Source organism: Pimephales promelas, chromosome 7 (genome assembly GCF_988280905.1).
Source record: "Pimephales promelas chromosome 7, fPimPro1.hap1.1, whole genome shotgun sequence".
NCBI lineage: Eukaryota > Metazoa > Chordata > Actinopteri > Cypriniformes > Leuciscidae > Pimephales > Pimephales promelas.
Genome location: NC_142775.1, coordinates 41,010,668 through 41,030,352, shown reverse-complemented (window position 1 = coordinate 41,030,352; position 19,685 = coordinate 41,010,668). Strand labels below are relative to the sequence as shown.

At 37.7% G+C, this 19,685-nt stretch overlaps 2 protein-coding genes and 1 pseudogene across 3 annotated transcripts in view; 1 reads left to right on the top strand and 2 right to left on the bottom strand.

Moving 5' to 3' along the window:
* gpm6bb (glycoprotein M6Bb) overlaps window positions 1-16,402 on the bottom strand; it is a 113,649-nt gene extending 97,247 nt beyond the window's left edge. For both annotated transcript variants that reach the window (XM_089133509.1, XM_089133511.1), the window contains exon 1: window positions 16,260-16,402. In XM_089133509.1, the coding sequence (XP_088989635.1) occupies window positions 16,260-16,263 (4 nt within the window). In that variant the 5' untranslated portion in view covers window positions 16,264-16,402. The remainder of the gene's footprint in view (window positions 1-16,259) is intronic.
* LOC120484782 (uncharacterized) lies at window positions 214-5,894 on the top strand. Its single transcript, XM_089133540.1, has 3 exons — window positions 214-1,426; window positions 1,557-2,020; window positions 5,870-5,894. Exons 1-3 carry the CDS (start codon window positions 1,043-1,045, stop codon window positions 5,892-5,894), a joined length of 873 nt encoding a protein of 290 aa, XP_088989666.1. The 5' UTR covers window positions 214-1,042.
* On the bottom strand, window positions 6,055-10,583 carry LOC148978409 (uncharacterized; annotated as a pseudogene).
* Window positions 16,403-19,685: the final 3,283 nt, after the last annotated feature.

Genomic DNA, 19,685 nt, shown 5'->3' with positions numbered 1-19,685 from the left:
TGAGTGATGTGCATCACATGATCGCCATTTTTGGATGAACCACTTCTTTCATGTGACCTTGGATAAAAATGACTTTATTTATTTCTTAAGGCCAATTTATTTCAAAGAAACTTGAATGTTTATAGTTTGTGTGAAGGCTCTTTGTATCTCTTCTTTTCTAATGCTTAAAAGGCACGCTTTATATCTGAGCAAATCTCAAATGTTGTCTATTACAGTTTTTCTCAATTGCTTTGGCTCAGTTCTCAAATGTTTTTTTTATTTCCCAAAACATTAAGTTCAGATCTCTGAACAATTCGCTTCTTTTTCACATCAGATTGGAATTTCTTATTGATTTGAGCAAATTGCAAATGCTTTGGCACATGTGTGCAAAGAGTACATACAACTGTCTGCAGTTTGGACAACAAATAATTGTATATGGCTTGTTGATCAAAACTGATGACTCAATTCTCACTTACACTGTCAAACACTTCAGAACTTTTCAGACATTTTTTATTGGGTAGGCCATCACATTCAAAACTATTTATTCAATTATCATAATTAGTATACATGAATGTATATTCTAAGATATATCTGACATTGACATTGTTTGTAATGTTTGCTAAATTGGAACATGACTTCTAATTGCATTCGCAATCTAATTGCAAATTACCTCTAATATGAATCAACCATTTAACCATTTAACCAATCAACTTTGGGAGTATATATATATATATATATATATAGATTGCCCACAGCACAATCACTGCTGTAGAAGTTTTTTGAGAATGGAGGACATTCACAACCCTGAACTGCAGCAACCTGCTCGTGGAAGAGCAATTGGAAGGCGTGTAAGAATACGTGGTGGTGGTAGAGGAAGAAATAATCGAGGAAGAGGTGGAAATAGAAGAGTCAGAATCTCTGATGAAATCAGAGCCACACTTGTGGATCATGTCATAAATCATGGTTTAACAATGGAAGAGGCTGGTCGAAGAGTACAGCCTAATGTAAACAGGTCCACAGTGTCATCAATTGTGCAAACCTTTCGTAGGGAAAACAGGTAAATATGTTTTTTTTTTGTTTTGTTTTACAGTATGTAAAGTATTTTTACAGTATAAACAACAATATTGTAAAAATAAATGCAAGTCTATTTTTTTTATTCTATAGAACTGCACAACAACCTCGCGCTGGTGGCAGAGCAGCAGTATTTAACCAACTGCAAGAACAAGAAATTTGCAACATGGTCATAGCCAACAATTCCATCAGGCTAAGAGAGATCCAAAGTGCAATCATAAATGACAATAATGTCTTTGCAAATATAAATTCTGTCAGCATTTCCACCATAGACAGAGTTTTAAAAAGACATCAGATGACTATGAAACAGCTCTATAAGGTGCCATTTGAGAGGAACAGTGAAAGAGTCAAGGGGTTGCGGTACCAGTATGTCCAGGTAAACCATTGGTGTGCACTTAGTGAGTTGTCCTGTTTTTCTAAGATGCCTGCATTACTTTACTGTAAGTATCAGAAGCCCATAAGAAAAAACATTTACTGTTACATTTTTTTTCTGTGTTTCTTCATAGAGAATCATGGAGTTAGAAGTACATGAAACGACCCACATTCTTGTTTTTGTGGACGAGGCTGGGTTTAATCTGTCCAAAGGCCGGAGACGTGGTCGCAATCTCATTGGACACCGAGCCACAATTGACACACCAGGCCAACGTGGGGCCAATATTACAATGTGTGCTGCCATTTCAGAGAACGGTGTGAGCACACATATTCCACACATTGGGCCCTATAATACCCAACTTCTCCTGGCCTTCCTAAATGCACTTTACAGAGACCTGATTCCAGAACAAGAAAGAGGTTTAGTTAGACCACATTTGCCTAATTATGTTGTTGTCTGGGATAATGTCAGCTTCCACCGAACCAACAGTGTTAGGGACTGGTTTGCTGCACATGAAAGGATAACAGTGGAATTCCTTCCACCATACTCTCCATTCCTAAATCCAATAGAAGAGTTTTTTTCAGCATGGAGGTGGAAAGTGTATGATCATAATTTGTTCGTTTTTTTTTTTCCCATGAATGTCATTTGTTGTTTGTGTAATTGTGGTAATACACAAATATGAAATGTAAAGTGAAATCTTGTTACTGTTGTCAGTTACTTTACATGTACAGTTACAGTAATACCCTTGTATTGTGTATATGAAGTACAAAAATAAACACTGTAAAAATACAAATGTTCAAAGATTTTTTTTTTTCTACATACTATTGACTTTTCTCAACAAATATGAGATTTGTTTACAGTAAACCCTTAATTTTTATGGTTGATTGTTGTGGTGAAAAAACAACTAAACATTTTGACCAGTGTGGCTCACACAATGACAATAAAACTTTAGATTTTGGTGGCCTTGGCCAAATTATTGACATAATAACTAGGTTTTGAAGCATGAATTGAATGTTTTGGGTGAGTAACTACATTTTGCAGACATGGTATAAAGTTTTGAAGTTCCTGCAAACAGTTGTGACATTTGCACTCACAGTTTAGGGAATGTTAAGACTGTTTCGAAAAATGTGCCAAAGCAATTGAGAAAAACTGTAATTTCTCACATCTGAATCGATCGAGAACAGGCGACTTGTTGAATCAATCTTAGCAGCTGACCGAAGCTCATTGAATATTCATGAGCGTAAACAGCTGCCCTATTGAATGTGTTTTAAAGAGCGCTGAACTGAATGGCCGACTCCTTTATTTCGAGAGAGTGGCCTGACTGAATTCACATCTCTTTGCATGACCATCGTGAGAACTCGATTTGTTAAACACAGCCTATCAGAGTTTACTTCAAAAAACAAAAACATGAATTAAAATGACAAATGATACCACTAAAAAATAAAATAAAATTAACTTTAACTTTAAAAATAAACGTAATAAATATGAATAAAACTATAATAAACTTACATAACACTGCTTTTGGATCAAAGTACCAATTTATTTATTCAAATGTGTCTACGGTGTTTCAAATCAGCATTAAGATTTTAGGTTCAAATTTATTTATTTTAAGACTTTTGCCATTGAAATCGTCTATTTCAATTTACCAGTTCATTTGTAGTGACTCTGTGGTGTCGTCTCATGGGAGATGATTATGATTATGATGCATTATAGCCTCACACCAACTTCCCAAAGTAGTCCATGTGAGCCACGAAACCATTTCCAATTCCCAAAACTTCCAATACGCTGTTAACTCACACACTATTGGATTTCAAGCAGCTGTCGTATGATGTAAAGAGAAGCTTGGGAGTTTGAGAAACGGTCATCTGTTTAGCCCACATGTTCTTTACGCATCTTTACAGCGCATAATTCAATGCTACGGATGAGGAAAATCCTGAACACTCAGGCTGGGGAATTAACATGCGACACCAGCTGAGATCAGCTGATGTGAACCAGAGCACGAAACCAGAATCACATGCGAATGAATCCGGGAAGTGAATCATGGATGTGTTGCATAACATGCTTGAGGGACTGGAGAGTGTCAGGGAATCACAAGGGAATTTAAGGAGAGGAAAGTAATGAGCCCATCTAATCCTGTGATGAAAACAAGTGAGAGCTTAAATGTTACTATTGCTGTCAGCGACATTCCCAAACTGTTCAAACCACTCCAGATGATAATGCCTTCAATAAGGAAAACTTTGCAGAGTCAATAAACTGATGGACCCCGTATCTAGAAACCACAATCTAGGTTACTTTTTCTACCTAAATCCTTTTGGGTAAATATTTTGTGTTGTTTATTCAGTGTTTGGGTATTTTTTGTGAAACCCAGGTCCTGGGTCAGATGTAACAACCCAGTGTTTGGGTAGTTTTTGTGTTACCCAGCTCCTGGGTTACATGTAACACAACCCAGTGTTTGTGTAGTTTTTGTGTTACCCAGCTCCTGGGTCAGATGTAACAACCCAGTGTTTTGGTAGTTTTTGTGTTATCCAGGTCCTGGGTCAGATGTAACAACCCAGTGTTTGGGTAGTTTTTGTGTTATCCAGGTCCTGGGTCAGATGTAACAACCCAGTGTTTGGGTAGTTTTTGTGTTACCCAGCTCCTGGGTCAGATGTAACAACCCAGTGTTTTGGTAGTTTTTGTGTTATCCAGGTCCTGGGTCAGATGTAACAACCCAGTGTTTGGGTAGTTTTTGTGTTATCCAGGTCCTGGGTCAGATGTAACAACCCAGTGTTTGGGTAGTTTTTGTGTTATCCAGGTCCTGGGTCAGATGTAACAACACAGTGTTTGGGTAGTTTTTGTGTTACCCAGCTCCTGGGTTAGATGTAACAACACAGTGTTTGGGTAGTTTTTGTGTTACCCAGCTCCTGGGTTAGATGTAACAACCCAGTGTTTGGGTAGTTTTTGTGTTACCCAGCTCTTGGGTTAGATGTAACAACCCAGTGTTTGGGTAGTTTTTGTGTTACCCAGCTCCTGGGTCAGATGTAACAACCCAGTGTTTGGGTAGTTTTTGTGTTACCCAACTCCTGGGTCAGATGTAACAACCCAGTGTTTGGGTAGTTTTTGTGTTACCCAGGTCCTGGGTCAGATGTAACAACCCAGTGTGTGTGTAGCTTTTGTGTTATCCAGGTCCTGGGTCAGATGCAACAACCCAGTGTTTGGGTAGTTTTTGTGTTACCCAGCTCCTGGGTCAGATGTAACAACCCAGTTTGTGTGTAGCTTTAGTGTTACCCAACTCCTGGGTTAGATGTAACAACCCAGTGTTTGGGTAGTTTTTGTGTTACCCAGCTCCTGGGTCAGATGCAACAACCCAGTGTGTGTGTAGCTTTTGTGTTACCCAGCTCCTGGGTTAGATGTAACAACCCAGTGTTTGGGTAGTTTTTGTGTTACCCAGCTTCTGGGTCAGATGCAACAACCCAGTGTGTGTGTAGCTTTTGTGTTACCCAGCTCCTGGGTTAGATGTAACAACCCAGTGTTTGGGTAGTTTTTGTGTTACCCAGCTCCTGGGTTAGATGTAACAACCCAATGTTTGGGTAGTTTTTGTGTTACCCAACTCCTGCGTCAGATGTAACAACCCAGTGTTTGGGTAGTTTTTATGTTACCCAACTCCTGGGTCAGATGTAACAACCCAGTGTGTGTGTAGTTTTTGTGTTACGCAACTCCTGGGTCAGATGTAACAACCCAGTGTTTGGGTAGTTTTTGTGTTACCCAACTCCTGCGTCAGATGTAACAACCCAGTGTTTGGGTAGTTTTTGTGTTACCCAACTCCTGCGTCAGATGTAACAACCCAGTGTTTGGGTAGTTTTTGTGTTACCCAACTCCTGGGTCAGATGTAACAACCCAGTGTGTGTGTAGTTTTTGTGTTACGCAACTCCTGGGTCAGATGTAACAACCCAGTGTTTGGGTAATTTTTGTGTTACCCAACTCCTGCGTCAGATGTAACAATCCAGTGTTTGGGTAGTTTTTATGTTACCCAACTCCTGGGTCAGATGTAACAACCCAGTGTTTGGGTAGTTTTTGTGTTACCCAACTCCTGCGTCAGATGTAACAACCCAGTGTTTGGGTAGTTTTTATGTTACCCAACTCCTGGGTCAGATGTAACAACCCAGTGTGTGTGTAGTTTTTGTGTTACGCAACTCCTGGGTCAGATGTAACAACCCAGTGTTTGGGTAGTTTTTGTGTTACCCAACTCCTGCGTCAGATGTAACAACCCAGTGTTTGGGTAGTTTTTGTGTTACCCAACTCCTGCGTCAGATGTAACAACCCAGTGTTTGGGTAGTTTTTATGTTACCCAACTCCTGGGTCAGATGTAACAACCCAGTGTGTGTGTAGTTTTTGTGTTACGCAACTCCTGGGTCAGATGTAACAACCCAGTGTTTGGGTAATTTTTGTGTTACCCAACTCCTGCGTCAGATGTAACAACCCAGTGTTTGTGTAGTTTTTGTTACCCAACTCCTGCGTTAGATGTAACAACCCAGTGTGTGTGTAGTTTTTGTTACCCAACTCCTGGGTCAGATGTAACAACCCAGTGTTTGTGTAGTTTTTGTTACCCAACTCCTGGGTCAGATGTAACAACCAATTGTTTGGATAGTTTTGTGCTACCCAGATCCTGGGGAAGATGTTTTGTGATACCCAGATCCTAGGGAAGATAAAACAACCCAGGGATTGAGTTATTTATCGCTGGTTTTAAGTTAATCCGTAAACATTAATTGATTTATTAAAATAATAATTAAAAAATAGTACTACAGTAAAAAATAATGAACCCAGTATGATGGTTTAAATCAACCCATTATGCTGGGTTAAATTAAAAAAATAAAAAACTTTCTGGGTAAAATGAACACAACATGTGTTCTGTCCTATATTTACCCAGCCCTTGGGATGAAAACAACACAAAATCCAGTGTTTTTAGAGGCATGTGCATGGACTCTTTTGACTTAAAACAGAAAGCAACCAAGTTCTGCACAGGCATGCATTCTCATTTTCTCCAGAAAGAAATCTAGTTTTCTGCTTGGGTTTCTTATTGCGGCTGCGAATTGAGAGTCGGTGGCGATTCCATCAGGCCATTCACATGTTAAGGGCTCCTCGGTGGCCAAATGAAGAGATTCAGAGGCTTTTGTCTACCAGCAGCGACAGTAAATGAGCGGAGCACAAAGAGCTATCTGTGAAGTCTTGAATGAGCTCCACAGGCCCACTGCCAAAATCTTCAGACCTTTCGACTCCCTTTAAAGCCACATTCCCAATAACTTTCACTCAGACAGTTTAAACTAAGACCACGGAAATGTGGGGGGAAGCTTCCCTATTTATTTCTGTGGCAAATGAGTGCAGTTGGGGTTCAGAAAGATCGCCACTACTTGAGGGTCTTTTACTTCAAACGACGTAGCATGTTTTGAAAAGCCCCAAGCCAAGAAATATGAGCAAAGGAGGACAGATATCATTTCATGCAGGGATCTGAGATCTGGCCAGGAAGAACAACCAACACACTGAAGAACCGTAGCACAGCAGATAACAGGAAAACGACACTGCATTCCCCACTAATGACGTTTAAAATGAGTAATAAAGGTGTCAACACTTGAAAAAATTGGTGCAGAAACTATTTTCACTCAGAAATTGCAAGTAAACTTAATTCAAAATTACAAAGAAAAAGAAACAGCAAGTAACACATTAATTAAACGTGTCCTTTTGAAGTAGAAAGACTGAAATATTTTCTTGCAAAACAGACTGTACTAATATATTATTGTATAAAAACATTCAATAAACATTGGGAAATAAAGAGGATTATATGTGGATGTACATATCAGCTACTTTACAACTTTGAATGATACTCATCCAATCAGAATTTAGAATATGAATTCTATAGTCCAACCCTAAATGCAGGACCCAATCGCATCCTTTCATTCGTATGATTGACAGCTCTTCTACCAGCTGTTGTAGACAAGCTTGATTCTCTCTAGCGCTGACCCAGAAACCTAAAAATGACTGATTGTTGTTTACATATTCTTTATGTCCTGGTTTCTGTTCTTGGCATACAGCAATGTAAAATAGGTCAGCCGGGAAAAACATATTGATTTTGCACAGTTTTCCATCGATACAGTCCACATCAAAATAGTATAGCAATGCTAAATGGTGTCATGGAAAAACTGTACATTGAATATGTGCTGTAATGTAATGTGAATAATTTCAGCAAGGTTTCAACATGTTCATCGCAAACTAAAGCATAAATATAAATCACTTTTTCAGATAAAAAAATGTAAAAAAATATATATATATTTAAAAACTTTTCCTGAAAGTTTTATCATTATTAGGCCTAATGAAGGGTTTTACCAAGATCTTGAAAGCAGTCAACCATACTAATCTAATAACATTATAATGCCAAAAAATAGTGCCCAAATCATCTTCACTCATGAAACTTCCCCCTGTAGTCGGTGATGATTTTATCCCTGATCTTCAAAATGACATTTGGGAAAATAATTTCTTCCTTAAAATAGCTTGAATGTAACTCCAAACTCGTTTCATTTAGTATATGCGGACCCATGATAATTTTTTTTAAATTGGGAGGAAATACTCAGCAATGGTGTTGACTGATGCATTTGCATATGGTTTGATATTCAGCACAGGGGATCTGTAAATTAAAAATAAATGCAAATAAAGGAGGTTGATCTTTCTATTGAGACGTTCATCATAAATAACAAGTTTGCCCTTTAAGCCTTTTCACTGACATTTGGACTGGAAAGGCCAAACCACTGAAGTCTGGAGCTTTCAGTAGCACTAATATAGGCAACTAATTTATAAAGCTCTGACGAACAATTTTGAGCTCTTGCTAGATCCATCATGTGTCTCTGAAGCGATTCAGGGCAGGGCCGCGGATTGGACTCGCTCTTGCCCCTCTTGTCTTCTGAATGGCCCTTTGATGCCCAAATGTGAGGGAAATTGGCCATGCTTGAGCAAGCACTTCCACTTCCATATCATTTCATATCCCAATTCACAATGACCCTCTTTGTGTGCACTGCGATTATGAAGAGAAACAAATAAACATGATGGACAGGACCAGTGAACTACTTTTGGGAGAAGATTAAAGGAGCCATAACCAAGCAGGACACGGCATGCCATATTTGTTCTGCGTAACACGGGAATGAACCTCATTGGTTCTTGCTGAAACTCAAACGTGATGCGTAACACGAGAACAAACCTCATTGGTTCTTGCTGAAGCTCAAACGTGATGCGTAACGCGAGAACGAACCTTATTGGTTCTTGAGAAGCTCAAACGTGATGCGTAACGCGAGAACGAACCTTATTGGTTCTTGAGAAGTTCAAACGTGATGCGTAACGCGAGAACGAACCTTATTGGTTCTTGAGAAGTTCAAACCTGATGCGTAACGCGAGAACGAACCTTATTGGTTCCTGAGAAGTTGAAACGTGATGCGTAACATGAGAACGAACCTTATTGGTTCTTGAGAAGCTCAAACGTGATGCGTAACGCGAGAACGAACCTTATTGGTTCTTGAGAAGTTCAAACGTGATGCGTAACGCGAGAACGAACCTTATTGGTTCTTGAGAAGTTCAAAAGTGATGCGTAACGCGAGAACGAACCTTATTGGTTCTTGAGAAGCTCAAACGTGATGCGTAACGCGAGAACGAACCTCATTGGTTCTTGCTGAAGCTCAAACGTGATGCGTAACGCGAGAACGAACCTCATTGGTTCTTGAGAAGCTCAAACGTGATGCGTAACACGAGAACAAACCTCATTGGTTCTTGCTGAAGCTCAAACGTGATGCGTAACGCGAGAACGAACCTCATTGGTTCTTACTGAAGCTCAAACGTGATGCGTAACGCGAGAACGAACCTCATTGGTTCTTACTGAAGCTCAAACGTGATGCGTAACGCGAGAACGAACCTCATTGGTTCTTGCTGAAGCTCAAACGTGATGCGTAACGCGAGAACGAACCTCATTGGTTCTTACTGAAGCTCAAACGTGATGCGTAACGCGAGAACGAACCTCATTGGTTCTTGAGAAGCTCAAACGTGATGCGTAACGCGAGAACGAACCTCATTGGTACTTGCTGAAGCTCAAACGTGATGCGTGACGCGAGAACGAACCTCATTGGTTCTTGAGAAGCTCAAACGTGATGCGTAACGCGAGAACGAACCTCATTGGTTCTTGCTGAAGCTCAAACGTGATGCGTGACGCGAGAACGAACCTCATTGGTTCTGCTGAAGCTCAAAAGTGATGCGTGACGCGAGAACGAACCTCATTGGTTCTTGCTGAAGCTCAAACGTGATGCGTAACACGAAAACGAACCTCATTGGTTCTTGCTGAAGCTCAAAAGTGATGCGTGACGCGAGAACGAACCTCATTGGTTCTTGCTGAAGCTCAAACGTGATGCGTAACGCGAGAACGAACCTCATTGGTTCTTGAGAAGCTCAAAAGTGATGCGTAACGCGAGAACGAACCTCATTGGTTCTTGAGAAGCTCAAAAGTGATGCGTAACGCGAGAACGAACCTCATTGGTTCTTGAGTAGGGTTGGGTATCGTTTGAATTTGAACGATTCTGATTCCGATTCCGATTCCTTGTTTCGATTCCGGTTCCTAAAGATTCTCGATTCCGATTCTTTTAAGAGGCAGGGTCAAAAAAGTTTAGCTAACCTTGCTAACCAACAGTCTTTCTGAAGGAAATACTCCTTCTGTCACAAATACTCCTTTGTCACAAATTTTGCATTTTGCCGAGATTTCGTTATTTTTAGAATAGCGAAGCCACACTTTGGACCGCCGACGTAAGCTACTCATGTTCGACTCGCGCGGTTATGCCAACACTTCCGGTAGACGCTTCTTCGTTGGTGTTGTTCAGCGGTTTCTTCTTCCGGTCGGCAGACTGTGAATATCGAAACTAGGAATCGAAATTTTAACTTTTGAACGATTCCGGGAAAAACGAAAAGTTAGTCCCGGTTCCAACCGATACTCGATTCTCGATACCCTACCCTATTCTTGAGAAGCTCAAAAGTGATGCGTAACGCGAGAACGAACCTCATTGGTTCTTGAGAAGCTCAAAAGTGATGCGTAACGCGAGAACGAACCTCATTGGTTCTTGAGAAGCTCAAACGTGATGCGTAACGCGAGAACGAACCTCATTGGTTCTTGCTGAAGCTCAAACGTGATGCGTACAAACTTTTTGAAGAAACAAAGTTGTAGTTACATTGACGGTCAATGGAGGGACAGAAATCTTTGAGATTTCGTTAAAATAACTTAATTTTTGTTTGATGAACGAAAGTTTCACGGTTCGGAACAACATGAGGGTGAGTAAATTATGAGATAATTTTCAGTTTTGGGTGAACGAACTCTTAAAGAGTCAATATGAAATGCCATTTGCAATCCATTTAACTTCCATAATGTGATGCATTTTCAAAACAGAATCTTCAACAGAAAAAGGAAGAGGAGCTTGATTATATCCATCTGAAATGTATTGAAAAAAAGTGTGTCACGAATCTGGAAGGTCAGGAGAATTTCAGAGGTGGAGCATTTCGATAAAAGATTACATCGTTTTTCTCTGGAACTATGAGTCGTAATGCACAATAACACAATAAACATGGGTTATGGAAGAAAATAGGATCAATTCGGATTTCATGTTGACTTTAGGAAAACCACACCGGCACATCGCAGGAGAGAGTCATCAACCGACACAAGACAGAAATTACTTCTGACAAATCTGGATGACACACTTTCCTCCAAAATTTGACAGACTATGAAACAAACAACATAAATACAACCACACCCAGAGATTTTAAATATATAAACTCTCCTATGAATCAAATCAAAACATTTTGATGCTCATGTTGGTCTGGATGTTGAAAACACTGAGGCGAAATGTACATGCTTAAAAGTGACTAAATCTTTCCAGGAGTCCATTATGTCGTGCTTAAAAAATGACTGTCCACAAGAGAACGAGAACAGCCAAAGAACTGAAGCTACAGTTCAGATTCTGACTTCTTGTGATCGATTCTAACTATAGGCAAGTTTATTTATACAGCGCATTATAACATTTTATAGTGTCTTACATAAAAATGAATCATAAAAAGGTTCAAAGAAATAAAATAGATACAATATAAAGAAGTGAAAGTTTACAATGCAGTCCAGAAAAAAATATAATAATTAAATTGTTAAATAATTAAATTGGGGGTCTGTAACATTTCATGTTTTGGAAAGAGTCTCTTCTGCTCACTAAGGCTAATGTATACCTTTTTAGCTTTTGTAAAAGCTAAACATTGGTCGGTTTTCATGTACCATAAAAGACAAACAAATTCGTTAACAAAGATGAACCTATATTTCATTTCTACAGTGAGCAATATGTTATATTACATTTAGGTTTAATTATTCATTTCTGCAAATTTGTGATTTAGTCATTTGTGTAATTGACTTGTTACTGACTTTTCACTTGTTTTTAACATGTTTGAACTTCATCAGCAGTGTTGGGTAAGTTACTCTAAAAAAGTAATTACTAATTACCTCTTCAATTAGATTACTGTACTAATTACTCTCTCTAAAAAGTATTTAATTACTTTAATTACTAATTACTTTCAAAATCCCATATCAATCTCAACCAGCTGAATAATACAAGAATAGACATGAATCTGTTTTAATTTTTTCAAATAAATACTATAAGATTGCATGAATTATCCTTAAACTGACCAAGGTGGAGAAGGTTACATTATAAAAACATACTTTTTAACATCAGACGATAAATTTTGATGTTAAACCCACTATTGTTTTATGTCTGATCTCATGACATTTCATACTTTTTTCATACATATTTTACAATAATTCATATGAATTTGTACGAGTGCGGTCGTACGATTTAGTCACCTCATGAAATGCATACGAATCGCTGTGAGATTGGATTGAACTATACACAGTATTTACCTCAATTACATCATAATTAAATTACAGATAAATGAAGAGTAATCCCTTACTTTACATTTTCAAGGGAAAAGTAATTAAATTACAGTAACTAATTACTTATTAGTTACACTGTTCATCAGTTAGGCTAGCAGTTTTTGATGTGGTATCGAAGACCTTCAGGTGAGCTTTAAGTAATAAACGAAAAGCAAAGTTACAAAGTTAGTTAGGCTATACATATTTTATTTTTTTGCTGATCTGAAAAATGATCCGTTCCGTGGCTCAAAAAATGTTAATTTTGTGATCCGTTGCACAACTAAAATGCATTCATTATTTTGTGTGAGAAACACAAAAGCATCCATTGGTAAAATCTGAGAAATATCCCCAGAATCAAACGTCTCTCAGTAGAGCAACACAGTGAGTTTGTGTGACTAAAGCACGCAGAGGCTCTCATTCACGGCTTTATTCTCTTCAGGATCTCCAAACTTCACAATTACAGTCTCTGGAGCAGCACAAAGACGAGGCCGATGAACTAGACACACAAAGCCAGTGCTGTGAGCGAGAACAAACCCCAGCTCACACACACACACACACACACACACTGTCAGCTGCGACGGCTGAGTCCATCCGTTCGGTCTGTGTCTGCTTTCTCACTCCTGCCAGTTTCCTCACAACAAAACTCAAAAAACACAGGCCTCCGTTCATGCCATAAAGACACAAGAGATGAAACGACGTCGACTTAACGAGGAAATACTTCAAAGAGTAAATAAAAACAAGATGTTGGCTCGGAAGTTATCAGCGTGAGCATTTAAAGCAATAGTTCAGCTCAGCACATTCACTCGACCTCAAGTCATTCCAAACCTGTGTGTTGTTATTTTCTCAACATTATTAATTTTTTTTTTTTTTTTTGAAGAATCTCCAAAAGCTGCATGACGCGCCTCCAAAACATCTGAGACAGAATAACAGCATAGAGGTTTTGGAAACAACACTGAGGCGAGTAAAGTCCCCATGAAATGGAAGTTGCATTAGTCGTTTCTCCTCTATTGTGTCGTATATCGAGTGAAACGCTTCTCAAACAAGAACAAATGTGGGCGGGGCTTGATTGTGTCTGTGGGGAATTTGTTGGACGGTTGTGGTTTGCTATTGGCTGATCTCATGTGAGTGACAGGTTAAAGCCCCGCCCACATCATCTGAGAAGAGATGCTGCAAGAGGAAGATATTCTGATTCGTGATTATGAGCCTCATAAATTTATAGCCCCCCTGAAACATTAATTTAAGTTTTTGTCTTTTAGTATGAATATGTTAGCCTTAAGGTTATGAATAAGCTTCCAAAACAATGACGAAATTTGAATTTAGGAGATATAAGCATTCAAAATGTACGTCTCATTACATCTTCTGTCCAATCAAATGCTCTCTAGAATCTAAAGCTCCGCCCCCTCTGCTATAAACACCACCTGACCAAAGCAACCATTGACAGACACGGAGAAATGTGTGTTGGAGTGTGTGTTTTATTCCATTTTCCAACTGGTTAAGAATGAAATGAACGAATCCTCTCCTGTTGAATCCAGCGTATCGAGCTCGCATCCATGGTGCTGTCAGTCTGTGAGGGAAACTAAACGCTATTGGCTATTTGAAAAGGGGGAGGAGCCATTCAATATGTCCCGCCTTCGCTTCCCGTTTCAGTGGAAATGTCATCAACGCATCAAACAAAGCTGTGTGTTCCAAGGCACTCAATAACACAATAATGATGTGCGCCTATAAATCATTCATAATAAACACTGCAATATTGCATAACAAATGATATTGTGCTGAAACTAAAAACAGGTTAATCGTATAACCAAGTGCTGGGACAGATTCCTGAGTGATCAGCGAGAGCGCCGGAGCCCATCTGGCCCACAGCCCTTCTTACCGTCCCAAAGCCCATAATTCAGTCGGGAGCTTTTAAACAGTGGTAAACATCCGTGGAAGTGGCGCCTCTCTCCTCATCGGCCCGTTTCAGAGGGGAAAAACTCACAATACAGGCCTTTCTACTCGCTCATCTAGTCAAACATCTGCAGGACATATTACACAAGACTTCACTGAGACTGATGGGTCACAGACAGCCGGCAAAACAATGCAAACTAAATCTACAAACACACTTGTCTACATTTGAAAGGGACGAGAAAATCCTCCCATTTCTTTTGCTGTTCATGCCTTCCCAACTCTCTAGTAGCTGTCCAACACTAAACGGGTGATCACATGACAGGTTGTGATGCCCTTAAAGGGTTAATTCACCCAAAAACGACATTTATCCCATGATTAACTAACTCAAACCATCTGACATAATCAGTTATATTAAAAAATGTCCATAATGGGAGTAAAGGGTTCTTTATACTGTAAAGTAAAATTGCAGGACTTTTCAAGCACTACTTTTTTGGTTTTCAAGGAGAGATCTCACTTATCAAACATTATCTGAAGGTAAAACAGACAAACAAATAAAACAAAATGGAACAAATAAACTGAAATTACTGGTAACTTTAACCAGTATGACAAAGATATCGCTTTCCATATTCAAACTGGTTTTCTCCCATGAATATATGATTGACCTGAAGAATACAAGCTGGATCATATACTTGGATATTTAGGCTAGATGACTAAAATCACACTCATAGCCATGCAAAATACCTATATATATCAGATGCATGGGTTGCAGTGTTGATTTTGCGTGAAAATATTGTTTTATCAATAAAATTAAACACTAATTTCACATACTGTATTTCAATAATTCATGCACTTTTTAAGTACTTTTTCATAAATATGGCTGTTTTCAAGGGGTTTCCAGGACTTCTGTTTCAAAAAGTCAAATTCAAGCACTTTAAGCACTTGTACGAACCCTGAAGCCCAGAAAAGTGCATCCATCCACCATAAAAGTGATCAATACGGCTCCAGGTGTTAATAAAGGCACCAGGTGTTAATATATTATTATAATTAAGTAACAAAGGTTAATACAGTTAAAACTCACTCCCATTATAAAGCTTAAGTGGAAAATTATGGAATAATTTTCATTTTTGGGTGAATTAAACCTTTAACCTCAAAAACCATCAACCAAATCACATGTAAGTGATAATACTCTTTGTACGGTTAACAACGGCTGGATGTTCAATGTAAATTCTGTGAACTAAAGCAAAAGCCAGATTAAAAGAGCCACTGATTGTGTTATAAATGCACCGAAACAGCACATAGGTCACAAGTTCTTCCAGTAACGTTTTAGAGTCAAAGTTAATAATGTTCTCAAAACGCAAGCAAAAAAAAAAAAAAAAAAAAAAATCATCGCTAATTATACATCGCTAATGGACTGTATTTTCTCTGAAACGGTTATGATGTTTGTTACGTTTTTAAAAGAAAAAAAATGTTTCAGAACGTTCAGACAAAAATTCACAAGTAGGAACGTTTCTTTAACGTTTGAATAACCAAGAAAAAAACTTTAAAACATATTTTAAAAAATGGAGATTCAGAAATATTGTTTTATTACTTAACGGGAAGTTTTTTTTCAGCTGGGCACAACAAAACAAAAAAGCAAACTGCTGTCAAATTACAATCTGTTCCACCGTTTACTTCAGTCTACTCTTGTTTACAGCTGACATGAGATGCTGTTGGTAGGAAATCAAATCTCTTTAGTGTAATCCATAATCTCACTTCTCAGACCTGCTCGGTTACCAAGACTAATGCCGACCACTCTCGAACTGTGTCAGATACAAAGAAATACAAAGACTTTACAGAAACAAAGCGAGAAAAAGACGTATATTTCCACAACAGTCGCGCGCGCGTCCGTTCTGAGGTAAACTAACTAAACTGTCACAGTCTGAGGGGAAAAAACGCTCAAACCTTAAAACTACAGCGTGAAAGTGTTTAATAAACTCGGTTTATAAATTCACATACCCATTTTTCAAGCGTTCCAGCACTTCTGCAGGAGTCACATCAACTGTGGTGAGAGTTTAACGGGTAACGGGACCGCTGACTCCGAGCGAGCTCACACTGACCGACTCACAGTAGGTGCACGCGCGTGACGTCACCAGCAGGGATTACCCTCCCTCTCTCCCTCCCCCACTGTTACTTAAAAAAGTAAGTTGCCAGTTAAAATTATAAGTTCATTTAACTTAATTGAGTTTCTCATCAAGCATCTATACTGCGGCTGCAAAAGGCTGAAACTGCTGCAAGATTATTAAAAAAAAAAACATGAAAATGTCTTCACATTGGCTTCTTGTGCAATATAGATTGATTTTAAACTTCTTTTATTGGTGTATACATCTATTCATGGCTTAAACTGACTTAAAAATGTGTTGAATCTTGTATAACTTGCTTAAAAAAAACTTAATAATTCAAAGTCAAAGTTCAAATGTCTTGATATTTTATCAGGTATTTTAATAATAAATTATATTATTATTATGCCTATTATTATGCAAATAATATAAGTTAAATGTAAAATAGTTTTGACTTTCATGTCATGTTGTGAACTGGTTTAATAATATTAATAATAACTCACATATCTGGCATAATGCAGTCCCCAACATGACCAGTTCATTAGTGTAAACAACACAAGTTCAAATGTCAATCATTATTTGCCTGATCTCTGCTTTGACTGACACGCTGTTGAAGGGTTAATGTAGAATAGATGGTGAGACTCTATTCTAATCTCTATTCATGGTGCGTCTCCAGATTGAGCTGAATGATCCAGCAAACTGCCTTTCGTATCCAAGGACCCTGAAGAGCCCGAATCACAAACCCTTTCAGAACCGGCCAAACGGCTTCAGTCCATGGGACCCGGAGAGAGCCGAGGGAGTTCTCGGAAACAGGGTTTGGAGAGTTCGTCTGATTGTTCACAAACACCAGTATCTTCAAGGACTTTATTCGAATGCATGAGTGTTTTATTGGTTATTTGGTATTAGGTTATAAGATGATGTCCTCTGAGGCTTCAAACATGCAAAAAATGAGTTTGTTTTGGATCGAGGCTCAAAATAACTGAGTGTCAGTGAACGTTTTTTTTAGTTTTTGTTGTTATTTTATCCATAATATTGCCAGAGGTCATGATGATATTGAAGATGTAATCATTGGCTTGACTGGTTTGTGTTGATGTGATCGAGACCTTTTAACCCCTTCCCCACCCCTTTACGAGAAACTACTTTAACATGTGCCTTAAAATATCCAGATAACTCGTTGTGTATATCAGTGTTACTCGAAAAAAAAATTACTTTAACTGAAAAGAAAAATTATTAAATAATTCTGTTCGCAAAATTTTCTTTTTAAAAATAATTAAAAGCTAAAATAAAAATAATACAAGCTTTTTTTAAACAGGTAAAACTTGCTTAAAGCCTTTATGTCTAATGCATTATAAAGGTTTTCATATTGATAAGGCAAATATTTTTATTGATATAATATTTATAAGATAAATAAGGTAATATTTGCAGATTATTTGTTACATTGTTATATATACGTATATAGACAAGAACGGTAATGTTCAAAATTTATGTAACTTTGATAAAAGGTTTTGATCCATTTAAAATGTTGACTATATATATATATATATATTCACACACTTTTATATATATAATATTTACCAACTCTTGTTGTGATTAACCATGATAAACTAATTTAATAGTATTAGTGCTACTTTCTAATGAGACCATACAGTGCATTATAAGGCATAATTAATCCATTGTTATAATGTATTATATATATAAAGTGTAAAAAACTAATAAAAAAGACAACAAAACTATACTCTAAACAATGCTGGGTTGTTTGAACCCAAATTTGGGTAAAATATGGACAAACCCAAATGTTGGGTTAAAAATGTAATTTCCCATTTTAACCCAACTTTAACTTTCACTTTCAAATGTAAATTTTTTTTTATTGTATTTTTAACCCAACATTTGGGTTTGTCCATATTTGACCCAAATTTGGGTTGAAACAACCCAGCATTTAAGAAAAATGAGGGGAAGAAACATTTCAAAACATTAATAAATATTGTAAAACTGTATGAATGATAGTAAATGAACACGGTATCCCTTTAATAGCTTCCGTCCTCGTCTCGAGCACATCCGTGGAGGAAACCCCGGCTGCTAAACCTCATTACGACTGAAGCTTTACAAACACACACTCGGTGGAGATAGGTAAAGACACACTTCAGATCTAAAGGCATCCGATGGGAATAAAGGCCTCGGGAGAGTCTGGGTACGTGACTAGAATGATGACATCACCAGCTTAACACATCGCCATGGCGACGGGAAAGTTTGTCTTATGTGTCTTTGACAAGGACTTTCTCATTTATTTCTGTAGACTCAGACAAACATTAGTCCGGATTTTAACGTGTTATTGAGTGCCTCCACTTTAAATAAAAGTGGTTTTAGTTTGAAGTTTAAACAGGCCTTGCATTCAGTCAGACATCTTTATCTCTTTCTGCCATGAAGAAACGCATAAGTTTGACACAAACATGTTTTCTGAAGTCTAACTCATCCTGTCTACCAGAAGGACAGTTTTATGCATCACTCATCAACGCTTAGAGAAAACAGTAACAATTTACAATTAGTTAACATGACCTATACAGCATTTATTCATCTTTGTTCGTGTTAATTTCAACATTTACTAATACTTTATTAAAATATTGTTAACATTAGAAAATTAACTAACATGAACAAACAATGAACAGTTGTATTTTTTATTAAGTAACGTTAACAAAGATTAACGAATACAGTAACAAATGTTTTGCTCAGGGTTAATTAGTTAATACTCATGAACATAAATCTTAGGCTACTGCTCCAAATTTTATTTTATTTATTGATTTTTATTTTAACCAGACCACACAGCTAAACAATGACTTCTTCACGAGTTTGGACAAATGCAACATAAATAAGACATTTCCTTCTTCTTCTTTATGATTTATATACGTTTGACCTTCATACGGATGATTTATATATGTTTGACCTTAATACAGACGATCTATATATGTTTGACCTTCATACGTACGATTTATATACGTTTGACCTTCATACAGATGATTTATATGCGTTTGACCTTCGTAAGAATGATTTATGCATGTTTGACCTTCAACAGATGATTTATTTACGTTTGACCTTTGTACGGATGATTTATATACGTTTGACCTTTAATCGGATGATTTATGTACGTTTGACCTTCAAATAGATGATTTATATACGTTTGACCTTTAAACAGATAATTTGTATAGTACATTTGACCTTCAAACATATGATTTATATACATTTGACCTTCAACAGATGATTTATTTACGTTTGACCTTTGTACGGATGATTTATATACGTTTGACCTTCAATCGGATGATTTATGTACGTT